At 44.2% G+C, this 15507-nt stretch overlaps 1 protein-coding gene across 5 annotated transcripts in view; it reads left to right on the top strand.

The window, feature by feature from the left end:
• grip2b (glutamate receptor interacting protein 2b) overlaps nucleotides 1–15507 on the top strand; it is a 107051-nt gene that overhangs the window by 62447 nt on the left and 29097 nt on the right. For all 5 annotated transcript variants that reach the window (XM_049023865.1, XM_049023864.1, XM_049023866.1 and 2 more), the window contains exons 2-9: nucleotides 2921–3001; nucleotides 4932–5067; nucleotides 7906–8051; nucleotides 8988–9074; nucleotides 9355–9430; nucleotides 10234–10379; nucleotides 12164–12311; nucleotides 12831–13000. In XM_049023865.1, the coding sequence (XP_048879822.1) occupies nucleotides 2921–3001; nucleotides 4932–5067; nucleotides 7906–8051; nucleotides 8988–9074; nucleotides 9355–9430; nucleotides 10234–10379; nucleotides 12164–12311; nucleotides 12831–13000 (990 nt within the window). The remainder of the gene's footprint in view (nucleotides 1–2920; nucleotides 3002–4931; nucleotides 5068–7905; nucleotides 8052–8987; nucleotides 9075–9354; nucleotides 9431–10233; nucleotides 10380–12163; nucleotides 12312–12830; nucleotides 13001–15507) is intronic.

Genomic DNA, 15507 nt, shown 5'->3' with positions numbered 1-15507 from the left:
GGTACCGTCAAGCCTGAAGGCAGATGTCTGGATGTTATTTCAGATTTCAGAAATATGAAGACGGTGAAGAACAGGACAAAAGCGAAGTCATTTGTAAGATGTGCAAAATGGAGGTGAAGCAGCGCGGAAATGCCACAAACCGTTTAACGAGACGTCATCCCAATGTGCAATCTGAAAACATCCGATCCAAAATTTATTGGTCGTGTTAATTAAAAAGTTAATTAATCTGCTTACTTTTGGGTCACATTTAAAAAAAACGCACAAGGTTAGAAGGTCCCTTGTAAAATTTACAGTATTAGTTCTCTGAGCATCTCATTTCCAAACAAGATCGGTATTGTAACTGAAACATCAATCGAATCAAGATTGATTGAAATCGGAACTCGAAGAGATTAGGGACCTTGTGAATAGAATCCATTTGTGAAATCAGTTGTAATAGCTCTACAAATGAAAGCAATGACAGCGGCCTTCACAGAACCCCCAGTCCCCTGTCATTACATATGGATGGACAGATCATGGCACCTTAAGATGCTATGATGGCCCTAGAAACGATGCTGTATTTTTAAGGTTCACAAAGTAGTTCCCTCATGATCAAAACACCCAGCCTTGGAGTGAATCTATAGGTAACTTATTCCGCTAGTTTTTCAATATTTGAGCTTTTCTAGTTTTTAGTCTCAGGATTACTCTTGAGGAAAGTATGGGAATTATTCTGTAAAATATCGATCTGTATAAGTTTGCCAGTTTGCCTGACATCAGTGAGAAAATATAACTGGAAAAAAACTATATATGTCTATAAGTTACTATTAATTCCCTAATGCTGCTTGTTTCTCACTTTCTGTAGTATTATCCAAGTAGATTGCTATTAGTTAATTGCAAATGCATTATTGAATGTAATTTGAATGTAATACACAGTGACCAATCAGGATCAAGTATTTCCAGACATATGTAGCAGGTCCGGGGGTGGCATGGTGGTGCAGTGGTTAGCACTGTCGCCTCACACCTCTGGGACCCGGGTTCGAGTCTCTGCCTGGGTCACATGTGTGTGGAGTCTGCATGTTCTCCCCATGTCGTCGTGGGGTTTCCTCCGGGTACTCCGGTTTCCCCCCACAGTCCAAAAACATGCTGAGGCTAATTGGAGTTGCTAAATTGCCCGTAGGTGTGCATGTGTGAGTGAATGGTGTGTGAGTGTGCCCTGCGATGGGCTGGCCCCCCATCCTGGGTTGTTCCCTGCCTCGTGCCCATTGCTTCCGAGATAGGCTCCGGACCCCCCGCGACCCAGTAGGATAAGCGGTTTGGAAAATGGATGGATGGATGGATGTAGCAGGTCCATAATGGCTGGTGAGCCATTGGTCCACAGGGGCCCTGGAACGCTGTCATTCCGTCACCTGTTGAAGTTTTTTGTCGTTGTTATGTCTGAGAAAATAGGGGGCGGCCAAAGAGTCTGGTAGTGGTGAGACCCCAAATAGAATAGTTTCACTGCTGAATGGTGGAAGAGGAACTTGGGATACGTGTTCAGCAAAAGATCACGGATGCCTGTAGGGCACGGACTTCTAGATTAGGACCAAAAGCCCCTTTAGACTTCAGACTCACACCTCAGCAAACAAACGTGGCACGGAGCCATCATGGAACACAGTTGGCTGACTGCCCAAAGAACACGGCTGCTTCGCAGAGTGGAGTAATTGGGTTTTTTTTTTCTCCGAAAAGGTTGAGATCATAAATCGTATTAGAATTATTATGAGCGGTTCCTGCTGCATCTGGGAGAAGGCAAACCATTTTTTTTTTTTTTTTTTTTTTTTTTTTTTTTTGAGTTGAGCATATTGAGTCATTTCCAAGGTTCTTAGCAGGAGTCGACGCAATATTTATTAGACGGTTAGCAATTTCCTGGAAAGTGGCAGCATGTTGAGCTTCAGCTGATGAGGCAGTCATCCAGAAGGGCGTTTTGTGCGGTAGGGGAACAGAGCGCAGTAGATTATAGCCAAACTTTTAATCCAATACTTATCCGTTAGATTACAATCCCGTTACAAATACATCAGCAAAGAATGTATGCGAGCATGAAATCAGCCGCTGCCTGATGAATGCAGCAGAGAGCTTTTGAGATGATAAATGCCTCTGTTAAGCAAACGGAAAAGCAGGTATCGTGCAGTAAACTTGGTTGTTTTCCTCTCATTTTCACAAGCCTCACTGATGATGGACCAACATGGCAGCCGTCCTCATTTCCCATGTCTTTGGGTTTTGCCTGCTACACTACAAAGTACAAATATGTGAACGAAGGGGATCTTTTTCTGTAGTCCTGTGATGGCAAAACTTGGAGCAAGCAGTCACTGCCTTGCTATCGGAACACGTCATTCAACTTTAACACCCTGCATGTGATGTGGTGATATCTAAAAGGGTATCGTTTGGGAGTAAAAGACCCCCCCCCCACTATGCCTGGTAACCTCTGACCTGGAGTAAGTCTTTGAGTCCAGGTACATAGATGGAGTCTAAGGTCGGGGAATAAAAGCTCACCTATGTTGTACATGTTCCATGTTTTTGATCCAAATTCAGTTACACACAGTCGTAAAAACCTACCGAAGTTCAAAGAAGAATGAATGAATTCGGGGGTGGGGGGGGGGGGATATGGTTGTTGGAGTTGGGTGTAGAATTTAATTTGCATTTCCTGTGTTGAATTAAACCGACATTAACCACTATTTAAGCATTATAACGTACAACCTGTATGCCGTACTTCCGTTGTTTTTAATTCCCCCTCAATGTTTCCCATGACGACTTGCATCCCAAAAATCTCCAGCGTTTTCTCCCCCCCCCCCGACAAACATATGGCTGACCAGTCGGCTCGGCCCGCTTGTGCCTCTTCTTGTCATTGGTCCGCTTCCATGGTCCCGGTGGGTGAGCAAAGCAGGTAAATGATGCCGTCTTCCTCCTCTAGATGAAGGCCCGTACTCGAAGGGGAACCGCGACTCAGCGGGGACCGACAATACCCTGGCCTCCAGACGACAGAGTCTCCCAGGTACACTCAGAACTGTCACTCTGCATCTGTGTGTGTGTGTGTGTATGTGTGTGTGTGTCCGTGTGTGTGTGTGATCCAAGTGTGTGATCCCCATGCCAGCTCACTGTCCCCAGCTGCGCCGTGAAGCACGCGTCGAGTTGTGGCGTCCTCATCATGACCCTGCCTGCTCAACTTTTCCCTTTGAGTCGCTGTAGTTCGGCCATCTATCCATAGAAGGACAGGATTCTTTAACCCAGCCAGCTTAAGACTGTTGAAGAATTTCCCAGTTAGCTGGATAACTTAAGCCAAACATGAAAACTGTCCAATTGGAGGAGAGATAAGTGACATGCCTATCAGACAATTTTTACATTTGTCTTATGTTATCTGGCTAATGTAAAAATCTTGCCTTGTGGAATAAATCCCATGTGGCATTGGTTGTTTTTGTCATAATTTGTGTGACTTCAGGTGTGCTAGATCTTGATAGCATTTTAATGTTAGCCGAATGACCCTGAGTATTTTATCTCTTCTTCGGAGTTATTGCACTGCAGATGAAAAATACAGGCAGATAATGTATCTTGATCACAGTGCAGTAATATACAGGATGTAGTGAGATGTTTTAGATCAGTCTGTTGCATGGCATTGTTCATGAAGGATGGTCCTGATTCTGAAGATGCTATCCGTATTCACTGACAAACATGTCACGTGATTAGGACTGACAAATGTCATCAGATCTGTTTCCCCAGATGTGGAAATCAAAGGCTTAAAAGAAAATTTTATTTTTTTATTTCCTGGTGCATATGATGTTTGTTTATTCCTTAATTTGCTTGAGTATTTATAAAGCATGATTCTTCATTGACTGCTTAGGTTTCACTTTTATGTTCAGTTAATCATTTTATTTTTTTTATGAATAACTCCAGTTAATAAGTCCTTCTTGCTCAGTCTCGCTGGCCTGTGAACTTGATTCATTTTCTTACAGTTGTGACTTCATGTCACAAAGTGCCACATTAAAGAAAGGGGACTTCAGCAGTTAACAGCTTGCCTGCAGGCACCTCCCCCCCCCCCCCCACCCCCCCCCCCCCCCCCCCCGCATTTCCACTGTGTTTGCTTGTGATCTCCAGGGTCTTTTAGATGTTCCTCGTGCCCCCAAAACTGGGACAAGCGATGTCTGCCCCACTGTTCCGTTTTTCAGCACAACAGCTTCGCGGTTCCGAAGGGGGGGGGGGGGGTGGGGGGGTAGGCAGAGCTCAAAGAGCAGAGCCAGCAATTATCATCGTTTCTTTCTCCAAGTCACTGTCTAATGATAAATTATGCATTTCTGTAGGCTCTGTTTCATGGCAGAAACGCATAGCGGGCAAACTCCACAGCTTCCAGTGAGATTAACAATTCGAGTTTATCTGTAATTCTGCTTATTCCAGTAATGATTCCAGTGCACACTAACAAGCAACCTGTAATCCACTCCCCACCCCCGTAAGAATCAGGTTGCTCCACCTGTCTACCCAGATGTGCTAACACAACAAACCTGCACTGATCTGGGCTCATTGTAGGACATGACAGTTACCATCCTGGCCCAAGTGCTACAAGGACACCAGGTTGTATAACCAGCCACAGCATCTCTGCCCTGTAGTCGCTGCCTATCAAATATTGAGACTAAAATAATAAACAAGGATTTATGCTGGAGAGGGACAAAAAGAGATTTTTTTAAAAATCTTTCTCCTCTGAGCTACGTGTATAATTATAACTAAATGTGAATTTTCCACATGCACACGGCAAAACACGGTTCTGTCTCCCCCTGTAGCATAATTGCCTAAACAGTCATCAGAGATGTTGCCAAAGATCTGCATCATATTTTGAGGCAGTTTCATCATGTTGTGTGTCTTCAGATGCGTAATGCTCATCCTAAAGGGGCTCCTGATTGTTTTCTCCCCCCATTTGCGGTTTTGTTTCTCGGCAGGAGAGCTCCGGGGGCTGACGGTGGTGGAGCTGATCAAGAAGGAGGGCAGCACCCTGGGCCTGACAATCTCCGGGGGCACCGATAAGGACGGCAAGCCCCGCGTCTCCAACCTGCGGCCAGGGGGCCTCGCTGCCAGGTCAGTCCTCCCCTGATGTCCCCCACTATATGATAGAAACCTTTTTTTTCAGGTTCCCACAAGGGGAAATGCAAATTTATAAAAATGTGTGACTGCAACCAAAAAACTAAAACTGCCAGAAGTCGTATATGTTGTTAGATTACTTATGGTTCAGGTTGCAGCTGGGTAGGTGTTAAATTTAGCATTGTTGGGATTAAGATTATGCCCATAAAAATGAATGGATGGTCCCCACAGAGATATGAATACAAACGCGTGTGTCTGTTATGTTTATGTTAGATTGTGTGTCCCCCACAATGTAATAAAATCCGCATATTTTGCTGTTGTGGGGACCATTTTTCAGATCCTAACAAAGATCTGTGAATGTAATCAAAAAAGTAAAAATCTCATATTTTGTTTGGTTGCTTATGGTTAAGGTTAGGGTTGGGTAGGGATTAAGGCCATCATGTTTGGATTAGAGTTTTCACCATAGAAATGAATGGACAGTCCCAACAAAGATACAGTTACAGACCTGTGTGTGTGTGTGTGTGTGTGTGTGTGTGTGTGTGTGTGTGTGTGTGTGTGCATGTGAGCGGGTATACCTATCCTTATGGGGACACATAACGTGTGTGGAGCTTAAGGTTGTCATAGTTAGCGTTAGCATAGAAGTGAATGAGCGGGCCCCTTAAGGATTGGTATACCCTACGTGTATGTGTGTGTGTGTGTGTGTGTGTGTGTGTGTGTGTGTGTGTGTGTGTGTGCCTGCTTGGCACTGGCGTGACTCCTCAACAAACACACACACGAAACACAGAGCACAGAAACGTGTGTTTAGGAGAGTCACAGCAGGATGCTCCGTGAATTACTCAGCGATGCTTAAGGGCAGGTTTTCAGGGGGAATATTTTCAAAAGGCTCAGCTGATGATGCAGAAAATGCCTTTGGGGATTTCATTTTTTTTTTTCCTGATCTAACTACTTGTAAAAGCTGCCCTGGAATGGAGGTAGCTTAGGCTAACCATTCCAGCTTATTTAGGGTGAATATATTTACGCCTGAGCATGAATAATGTCCTTTAAACTTAACTGTGCAAGCTGAACTGGTAAATTTCTTTTCAGAACCCTTATATAGAACCCTTATATATCAAGTCTGTAAAAAATAAGCAAAGTGAAATGAATCAAGAGACTGACATTTTGATTTGGTTAGAAGTGGCACCTTTTCATACTTCCATAGTGTGCTTTCCTGGGAAGTAATAGCAAGAGTTGTTTGTTCGTGTGTAATTCGAGTTTTGCATTTGTAATAGACATTTTTACTCAAAGAAACATGAAGCTGTACCCGTTTTTTTACAGCTGTGTATTTTGCTGTAGCCATTCAGGTGAAACAAGGCTATTAAAGTAGGAGCTCTTCTGGGACTCGAACCCCCACACCATGGTACCAGTCAACCCATTTTGCAACTGATATGAATGTTTCTGAATTACAGTTTTTTCTGTTATATATGTTATATATGTATAATCATGATCGGTGTGCGGTCTCTGTGGGTTAGGACTTGCCTGTGATCAGGAGGTTGCCAGTTCAAATCCCATGGTTGGCAGAATGATGTCACTATTGGGCCCTGGAACAAGGCCATTAACCCCAAATAGTTCCAGGGACCGGCTCTCACTGCTTTCTCGAAAATGTACATTGCTTTGCATAAAAGCATCTGATGAATGTAAATGTCATATTACTGTGTCCGTAGAACATGTTCATCGCTAGGCTGCAGTACCGGTGTTTTTGAAACTCTTAAATCACCAGCCGGATCTCATGAGCCACAACCACTTTGATCTGTTATTATCTCCATCATTTTGGACCAAGTTTAGTTTTTTTTTTCCTAACTAAGGCTGCGAGATGAAAACGCCCCATTTCTCTGCTTTTCTCCTTTATGGTACATATTGAGCTGCAGCTTACAGTAGAACCATGTGTCCTGGTTGCATTTCCATCTAGGAGTAACTGGTCGCTCCTTTTATCTATAATAGAATCGTCCCCAAAGACATAATCACAGTCTTTGTCAGCCTCCCTCTCTCTGGCTTTATGCAGTTTAGTCCTTTGACTGCGTACCCTTTTATTTCTCCAATAGTTTTTGCCTGCGGTTTAACCGGTTAATGTGAAAGATCCCTGTACATATCAGCAGACTTCTTTGCAGGAATATGGAGCCTCTTGTAGGAGTCATCTCTCTATTTGAAATTAGCGCTTGGATCAATTTTTTACTTTTTCTTTTCCCACATGTGAGTTTTGTGCCAAACTGTATGGCCCAGAAGAGAGTTAAACATAAACAGTGTTTCTCTGATTTATATATGTATACAAATACACACACACACACACACACACACGGACTATTGAGTGCTACTTATATGCTGAGCAATGCATTATTTTGCTTAAATGGTGAGGTACTTGTGTTAAAATTGTACCATTAGTATAATTCAGCATCAGTGCTTACATACTATATATTTTCAGTATGTACTTTAAACGTCTAGCATCTAGTAGGCATGCATAAAAAGAATTTTGAATGTTTTATTAAACAGGGTGTACCGCAAAAGAAGTCTGATATAGACTGTTCAACACATTTCCGCCAGCTTGGAATAGTTTCAGAATTGCCGAGTATGGAATATCTGATGTGTACTGGATATGCATTAATAGATTTGTATGTCGTAAGTAAATCATGAAATTGCGAACATGGCTCCAAGATTGACTGAGCATGAAAGTCATTGGATCATTAGATCAATGTAAGACAAATGTAGCAGTGCAGAGATGACGGATCACATGTGTAATTGCCAGTTAGGTGTCACAAACATGTGGGCTAGTCTGTATCTATACAGCCCATATCTGTGTGTTAGGAGTGACCAGCTTAACGTGGGAGACTACATCAAGTCGGTCAATGGGATCAACCTGACCAAGCTGCGCCATGACGAGATCATCAGCCTGCTGAAGAACGTCGGCGAGCGGGTGATGCTGGAGGTGGAGTATGAGCTGCCCCCACCAGGTACAGAGTTGGATATTTGGCCTGGGATATACAGTATTCAGCGCTTTGGCCTGGCTTGGAGTTGGTAAATGCATGTTATAAACATGTGACAAGATGTGTTCATGCTTACGGATTCTTGTAGCAAGTCCTCCTCCGTGTTGACTGCATAACAACGAATCATTTGCCCCGTCATCCATCAGTAAAATCATCGCCTTTCTTTAAATTTGCCTGTGGGTGCGTGATAGCACAGGTTTCATTATTTGGGATTTAATCATCCATTTAAGATGTTACAGGCTCTATTCAGTCCAGACCTTAAAGAGAAAATTCAGCTATATACGTGATGCAGGTAAAGATTAGCGCACACTTTGCAGGTCACTGCATTTATGGGTCAGGATTTTGACCCAGAACTTGGCAGGTTGAAGTCGTGCCTCTCTGTGCAACTTCTGCAAATGATCACAATGGCTGACTTCCAAAAAAGGAAGGTGTCACGGGTATGTTTAAAATTGATAAGAAGAGATCCTATTCTCTTAGAATGCACCGTTAGATAGAACGTAATGGTTCGAGCAGGCGAACAGGTTTGATTTATGTGCTGTCTGTCAGCCATAGAGCATACTTGCTATTATCCAGTAAAGGATCCACCCTTGTTTAATGTAGCATGTATTTCTACAGATTTTTGGTACTTTTACTGAAAAGACAAGCGCACGGTGTTCAGATGAAATTTGGTTTGATTCTTGTAGATATTACCACTCCTCATAAGACAGAATTCTCCTTCTGTACTTTGGTTTCAAAATGCCTGTATTTGACGTATTTGAGTCACATTTTCCACAATAACGAAGATTTAACAAGATATCTGCACTTTGCTGACCTTTTGAAATGTAGTAATGTATCAGTCTTGCCGATTTGCTTTTATTTTCTGTCAGCAGTGTGTTGAGCTCTCGGTCTCTGTGCCTCTCCCAGCTCCGGACAGCACCTCAGGTGTCATTTCCAAGACAATCGAGATATGTTTGCACAAAGAAGGCAACAGCTTCGGCTTCGTGATGAGAGGTAAGCTGTTGTGTCCACGTCCATCATCCTCACCCTCATTTATTCTGAGTGTTTTCATCCCAGTTGAAGAATTATGGGTAAATCTTGACTCGACATGTCCTGCGTACGCTTTCTGCTCATCTAATGTAGCCTGGGAGGCTCTTTGTACTTGAATCACTGAGGTGTGTCCTGGCAGTATAATGAGTGTCCCAAAATGGCCGACCCAAGGCCCGTGTCAACTTGCAGATTTGATTGCGCTGCCATGGTGTTATGATGGTGGATGTTTCTCGTGGTGATTTAGGAGGATCTCACGAAGACTGGCAGAAGTCCCGTCCCCTGGTGGTGACCTATGTGAGACCGGGAGGACCTGCGGACAGGTAACGTCTGGAGATCTTTTGTCCTCCTAGCAGAAGTCAGAATGTCAGTGGTACATCTCCTGGCCAGAGGGAAAGGCAAGCCACAGGTCAGGATTTTAGTTTGCTTCACAGAATTTAATTAGTCCAAAATATAACGTGCCAAATTTCAAATGTTTGTTTCTTGGCTGAGTACTAACGGTAGCTACCGACGCAGGTTAGAGTATAACACTGACTAATCCCAGCGGGGAATTTCTCGTTTCGTTTACCCCTTTTTTGCTCTCCATGAGACACACATGCAGGTGAGAGCAAGCTTTGGGGGTTACTGCACAGGGTCAGTCAGCGTGCAGCACCCCTGGGCCGGGGGGTTAAGGGCCTTACTCAAGGGCCCACGCACATGTGACTATTCTGCCGAGGCTCACACCAGCGGTGTTGTCTTCTGAGACAGAAATCACATCGTCGGGCATCTTCTATTCAAAGGCTATTGGAAGCCTCAGTGTCCCCAGCTGAATTGTGCCCAGTCAAGGAGTATGAGGCACTTTGGATTGGAAAGCAATGATCTGTGTGGTTTTTTTAAGATGAAATGTTTGTTTATTTTCCATGGAGATTCATGGTGTCATTTGGGGTCTTTTACTGCTGTGTGGAGGTACTTTCTCTGTGATGTACTTCCAGCCTTCAGCTCCCCTATCTCAAGCTCACCTCATTAACCGTCATTCCTCGCTCCGTATTGATTTTGAGGATGAGCTCGGCCCTCGATGATTCGTAATAAACAACATGGACGCACGGTTCCCCCGGCCTGTCCTCCTCCTCTCTCCGTCCCGCCACAGGCAGGGCACCCTGAAAGTCGGTGACCGGCTGCTGAGTGTCGACGCAGTGCCCCTACACACCGCCGGCCATGCCGACGCCCTGGCCGTGCTAACGCAGTGTGGCCAGGAGGCGCTTTTCCAGATCGAGTACGACGTCTCCATTATGGGTGAGCCTAAAATAAAAATCCCTGGATGTCATTATTGCCCATATTAAGAATACGTACATCTTTTGCATCCTTGCCGATCGAGACCAGTCCCATCATTGATTGCATCCCTAGTTTATTCTTGGGAGGCAAATTAGTAAGACCGGTCTTTCCAAGAGCGCAAATACCATCTTTGCATTCTTTACCCCCAGATGTTCCGCTGGACTTGTATCATGTCCTTGAGATACAACCAAAATTGTTGGGGTGATTTCCACAAAATATACTGCTTCCAGTATGAACATTTGTCAGAATTTTGCGTTGAAGGGAAGTCCCCACAAATATTGCCACTAGCTATTTCAGTTGTATGTTGATTTAAGCGTTCAGGAATCGGTAGCTGTCAGTAAATCTCAGCTAGATTTACCCTGCGCTTTTTGTCCAATCTTTTAAATATATATTTTGCTTATTTGTGTTCTTCCCGGACTTTGAACAGGACACCCATTTCCTCTGAAGTAATTACTTTCTTGTCCTCAGACTCCTTCCATGTAGAGCGATAGGTTTTGGCCTGTGGAGGAGTAATTTGCCAAGAGACCAGTTTTGTCTCCCTTCTGCTGAATACGGCCCTTTCTCACTGCCTGCCTTTACCAGCATTACAGTGCATTACAGTGACATTACAGTGACATTACAGTGACATCTTGTGCCAAATATGAGGCCTGATTTTATTTTCAGATGGTAACTTTCCTCACGCTGGTCAAGCATCTCTCTGCCTGCGTGGAATTTCTCCATTTTCAAAGCCTTTTTTTTTTTTTTTTTACTAATGACACGCTTTTCCACCCTGCCGTACCAGCTGATGTGGGCATCGCTGACTGATTCCTTCCATCTTGGGCACGGAGCTCTGTATCTCTTTAACGTTATCGCCATCCTCGCCGCGCTCAGCGATGTCCTCATTGCCTGATGGCTCGGTTTTGATGGACAGCCTAATCGGGGTGGGAATTATCATGCATCTTCTGAGTCGAGATTGTGCTCCCAGGGAAATCTGCGCGACTGTCCATGAGCTTTCATGGCCCCGATTTAAAATTCCGAAGCCTCCTGAGTGTGCAGCCTCACAGAGACACAGATTCTGCTGTTTTTTGTTTTTAAACTGACATTCGCACATAGTCAGTAAGTATTTAGTTTAAAGGTAATATAAACTTCCATCATATCACAGTGATTGCGCTTTTTTGGTAAGGTATGCGTCGGCTAAATGCTACGTTTAGGTCATTAATAAAAACAAAAGGCATTGCTGGGATTTCTTTAATTTTTTTAAGAAATAAATATGCCAAGCCAATATTGATAATTGTTACATTTTAATGGGAATTTTAAGTATGATGAAATCTACAGTATGTGCATATAAGCTGAGTGTATAAATATCTGTATTCAGACCTACGTAATGTCATCCCAGAAGCTGCCTCCTCAGCAGAATGTCAAATGGAGCCAGAGGACACTTTGCCATGTGAAAAGCAAAAGTAATAATAAACATGTAAAAAACACAAGAATAAAAAAAACATGGGAAAATAATGGCAGAAGTGGAAATTTCTGCTGAAGTCCCATTAAGACCTGTGCGTGTCATAGTCCAGACAGGCGGCCATGACAGGTGCCCCCCCCCCCCCCCCACCCAACAAAAGCTACCATTATCCATGCTTCCCCTGATTACTGCCCCTGTTTGTACCCAACCTTGGGGAGCCCACGCAAGTGGTAGTAATCACTGCCCCCTGGCCGCAAGTAGGGGGGGGACAAAACCAGTACACGCCTGTGTGTGATTTGCCACGCAGATACAGTGACGAACGCCTCGGGCCCCCTGCTGGTGGAGATAGCCAAGTCGCCTGGCACCGCGCTGGGCATCACCCTGGCCACAGCCGCACACAGGAGCAAGCAGGTCATTGTCATCGACAAGATCAAGCCGGCCAGCGTGGTGGACAGGTGGGCGTTTGCGTCCGGCACCAGAGGTCACCCACCTCTCTGGTGCCAAAAAGTATTCCCACCTCACATAAGCATCATAAATAATACGTTGTATTTAAAGGATGTTCATAAAAAAAATGTATGTTGTATGTTGTAAACAGCCTAATTAGTCCTTTGCTATTTTTGTAATACTCCCTGTTGCATCCATCCATCCATTCATCCATGCATCTTCCATGCCTGTTTACCCAGTAGACGGTCAGTGCTGCATGAGCCCGGGGTCTAATTGCGGAAGCACATGGGCTGCTTTTCACACACCAGTTACTCCACCGTGGAAGGATAGTGGAGTACTCAAGAATTTCCATGCAACACGCAGACCTCACAGGCGCAGATTGGAGGCGGATCTAAACGACCGCAATCCTGAGGCTGCAGTGCTGCCCACTGAACCCCCTGCGTCGCCATCCCTACTACTACGCTTTCCGTTTGTTTATGATTCCGTCCGCCATTCGCATTCACAGCAGAGCCGCTCTCCTCCTGTCGCAGGTGCGGGGCGCTGCACGCAGGCGACCACATCCTGTCCATCGACGGCACCAGTACAGAGCACTGCTCTCTGCTGGAAGCCACACAGCTGCTGGCCAGTACCTCTGATCAGGTCAAGCTGGAGATCCTGCCCGCGCACCACACCCGGCTGCCCAGCCAGCTGCAGGACACCGGTGAGCAAAGCAGAGGATCATGGGGATTTTCAGGGTTGGGGACAAGCAGAGGTGGAGATTTCAGGTCCAGAAAGTGCAAATCCAGTCCAGGATTTTGTTTCAACCAAACAGTTGAGTGCTCTGTGACTTGTGACTCTTTATGCTCAACTGGTTGGTTGAAACAAAATCCTGGTCTGGATTTGGACTCTATGGACCTGAAATCTCCACCTCTGGGGACAAGGTGTATCTCAGGAGACCCCAAAGTTAATCGGTGAACCAGTTACGCATTCCTGCATCTCCAACAGAAATCTGATGATTTCTGTTTTACTTCTAAACCAAAACATGCTACTTTAATTTTGGTAAATAAGCAAATCTTGAGAAAATGTCAATTGTCAAAAGAATAGAAAAGTGTAAAACGACCTTTGTTTAATTCCCACTTACTAACTGGCCAAACAGAGCCAGTCAGTAATAATGGCTGATTAGAGCAGGTAGGTTCCGAATTCAGGGTAACCCATTCTCCGAGATTATTGTATTAATATTTTGGGCTCAGTTGTAAGGTATGCTGTTGAGTTACCTTACCCAAATACAGTATTTAAATATACATAATGTAAAGTTCAATCTGCCTGCCTGAGCTGCCAGCGCCTGTGGAACATCAATCTTCATAGCTTGTCTGTCACGAGCAGAACATTGTGGCATCTTGATTTATTTTCCTTCCTTCGCCTTATGTTAGCTAGACACCCAATGAAGTTAGTGTTTTATTACAAAACATTTATGCAGTTATCATATGTTTGACCTAAAGCCTTTTCCAGGCGGCATTTATAATTCATTACGTGTGTGTGGAGTTTGCATGTTCTCCCCATGTCGTCGTGCGGTTCCCTCCAGGTTCTCCCCATGTCGCCGTGCGGTTCCCTCCAGGTTCTCCCGTTTTCCCCCACAGCCCAAAAACATGCTGAGGTTACTTGGAATGATCTAACCACCCCTGGGTGTGTGTGTGTGTGTGTGTGTGTGAGTGAATGGTGTGTGAGCGTGCCTTGTGATGGGTTGGTGCCCCATCCTGGATTGTTCCCTGTGTTGCGCCTGTAGTCTCTGGGTTAGGCTCTGGTCCTGTCATTGATGATCCTGAATACGACAACTGGTTACAGAAGATGGATGGATGGATGGATGGATGGATGGATGGATATGCAACCATGAACTGCACAATATCACAACTGTGCCTTTGTTGCGAGGTGTTGCTGTGTTCGGCTACAGTCCCCACAAATATCACAGAATTACAGTACAGTTAGGGTCAAGGAAACTTTTTCAAACAGTGTTACAATTCCACGATTATTCTCAATTTCCAGGAGTTTAGGCCTTTCCCCAAATTTAAACTCTTATTTATAATTTAGTAGAAAAATTCAAATCCACATTCCAAGGGATTTGAAGGATACAGCTGTGGAAGTGAGCATCTTAGGCAAGATTAAAGGTAAGGGGATGCAAATCACGACAGAGCTGTGCTCCATGAGACCATGAGACATGTCAGGCTGAGTTTAAAGCAGTCTTTCCTTTCCTTAAAAAGACTTTCCTCACATGCGTAATGTCCTTGGTGTCATTCTGCTCTTTGGTATGATAATATTGATCTTGTGACATTTCACGTTCTATGCTTGTGGATTAGTAAGCCAGGACTGTAGTGAAGTGTAGATAATTTAATGCAGAAGCAGATTTCAAGGCTTTAAGATGATCCTTTCTCTGTAAAAGTTACTTCCTGTAATAAAGGCCGCCGGGGATTGTGGGTGAATATTGTCCGTGTCAGTTTTGGGGCTTCCAGCGGCACCCGGAATGTGTGGGCTCAAGCTGACCAGGATATTTTGTGGGGCTTTTTTGGGCTTTGGGGCTCTGTAGGTTGTTGAACAGACTTGTATACGAGAGAACTAGAAGACAAAACAGGATCAAAGACAAAAGGGTAGGAAGTAATCTTAATGCAAGTATTAAGTAAAGATTTGTGCAAATGCCTGTAGGCTTCTGCTTATAGCATGAAAGGTTCAGCTAGACTAAAAGCTTTGTAGTATTTTCGTTTTTACCACTTAAGTGTTGCCTTATAGAATGCATATGTTGTTAGAAAATGAATCTTCCATCAATTAGCCAAACGACTATAAATTGCACACACCGTCGCTGTCATGTACTGTACAGTATGATTAATGCCTTTTAAACGTTTGATGTCACTTCTAATCTCCTTACGGGATTCGCGTTTCAGCCTGTCGCATCAGTTCTCATAGCACAGTCCAGTGTCATCAATTTTCAACTTTCTTACCTCTCGACGAAGATAAGAATGTTTTTTTTTTTTTTTTTTTGAGAGTCACTTGAGATGAGCTTAGCGTAAGCTGCGAGATGCAAGGATTTGCAGTTTTAAATTTGGCAAGGGTGCCGGTGTACTGTTTCTCCGAATTTTCAGTCTTGTCATTTCATTTTTTATTTTTTTTTCGGTCTGCGGTGTTGAGCAGTTAACCTGGTTTCCGGACATTTCTGAAGTCCCTTGTGATTTCTTTAGTGCA

The sequence above is a fragment of the Brienomyrus brachyistius genome, chromosome 8 (genome assembly GCF_023856365.1).
Source record: "Brienomyrus brachyistius isolate T26 chromosome 8, BBRACH_0.4, whole genome shotgun sequence".
NCBI classification, from domain to species: Eukaryota; Metazoa; Chordata; class Actinopteri; order Osteoglossiformes; family Mormyridae; genus Brienomyrus; species Brienomyrus brachyistius.
Note: the sequence above shows the minus strand (reverse complement) of the source record. Positions and strands in the feature narration are given on the sequence as shown.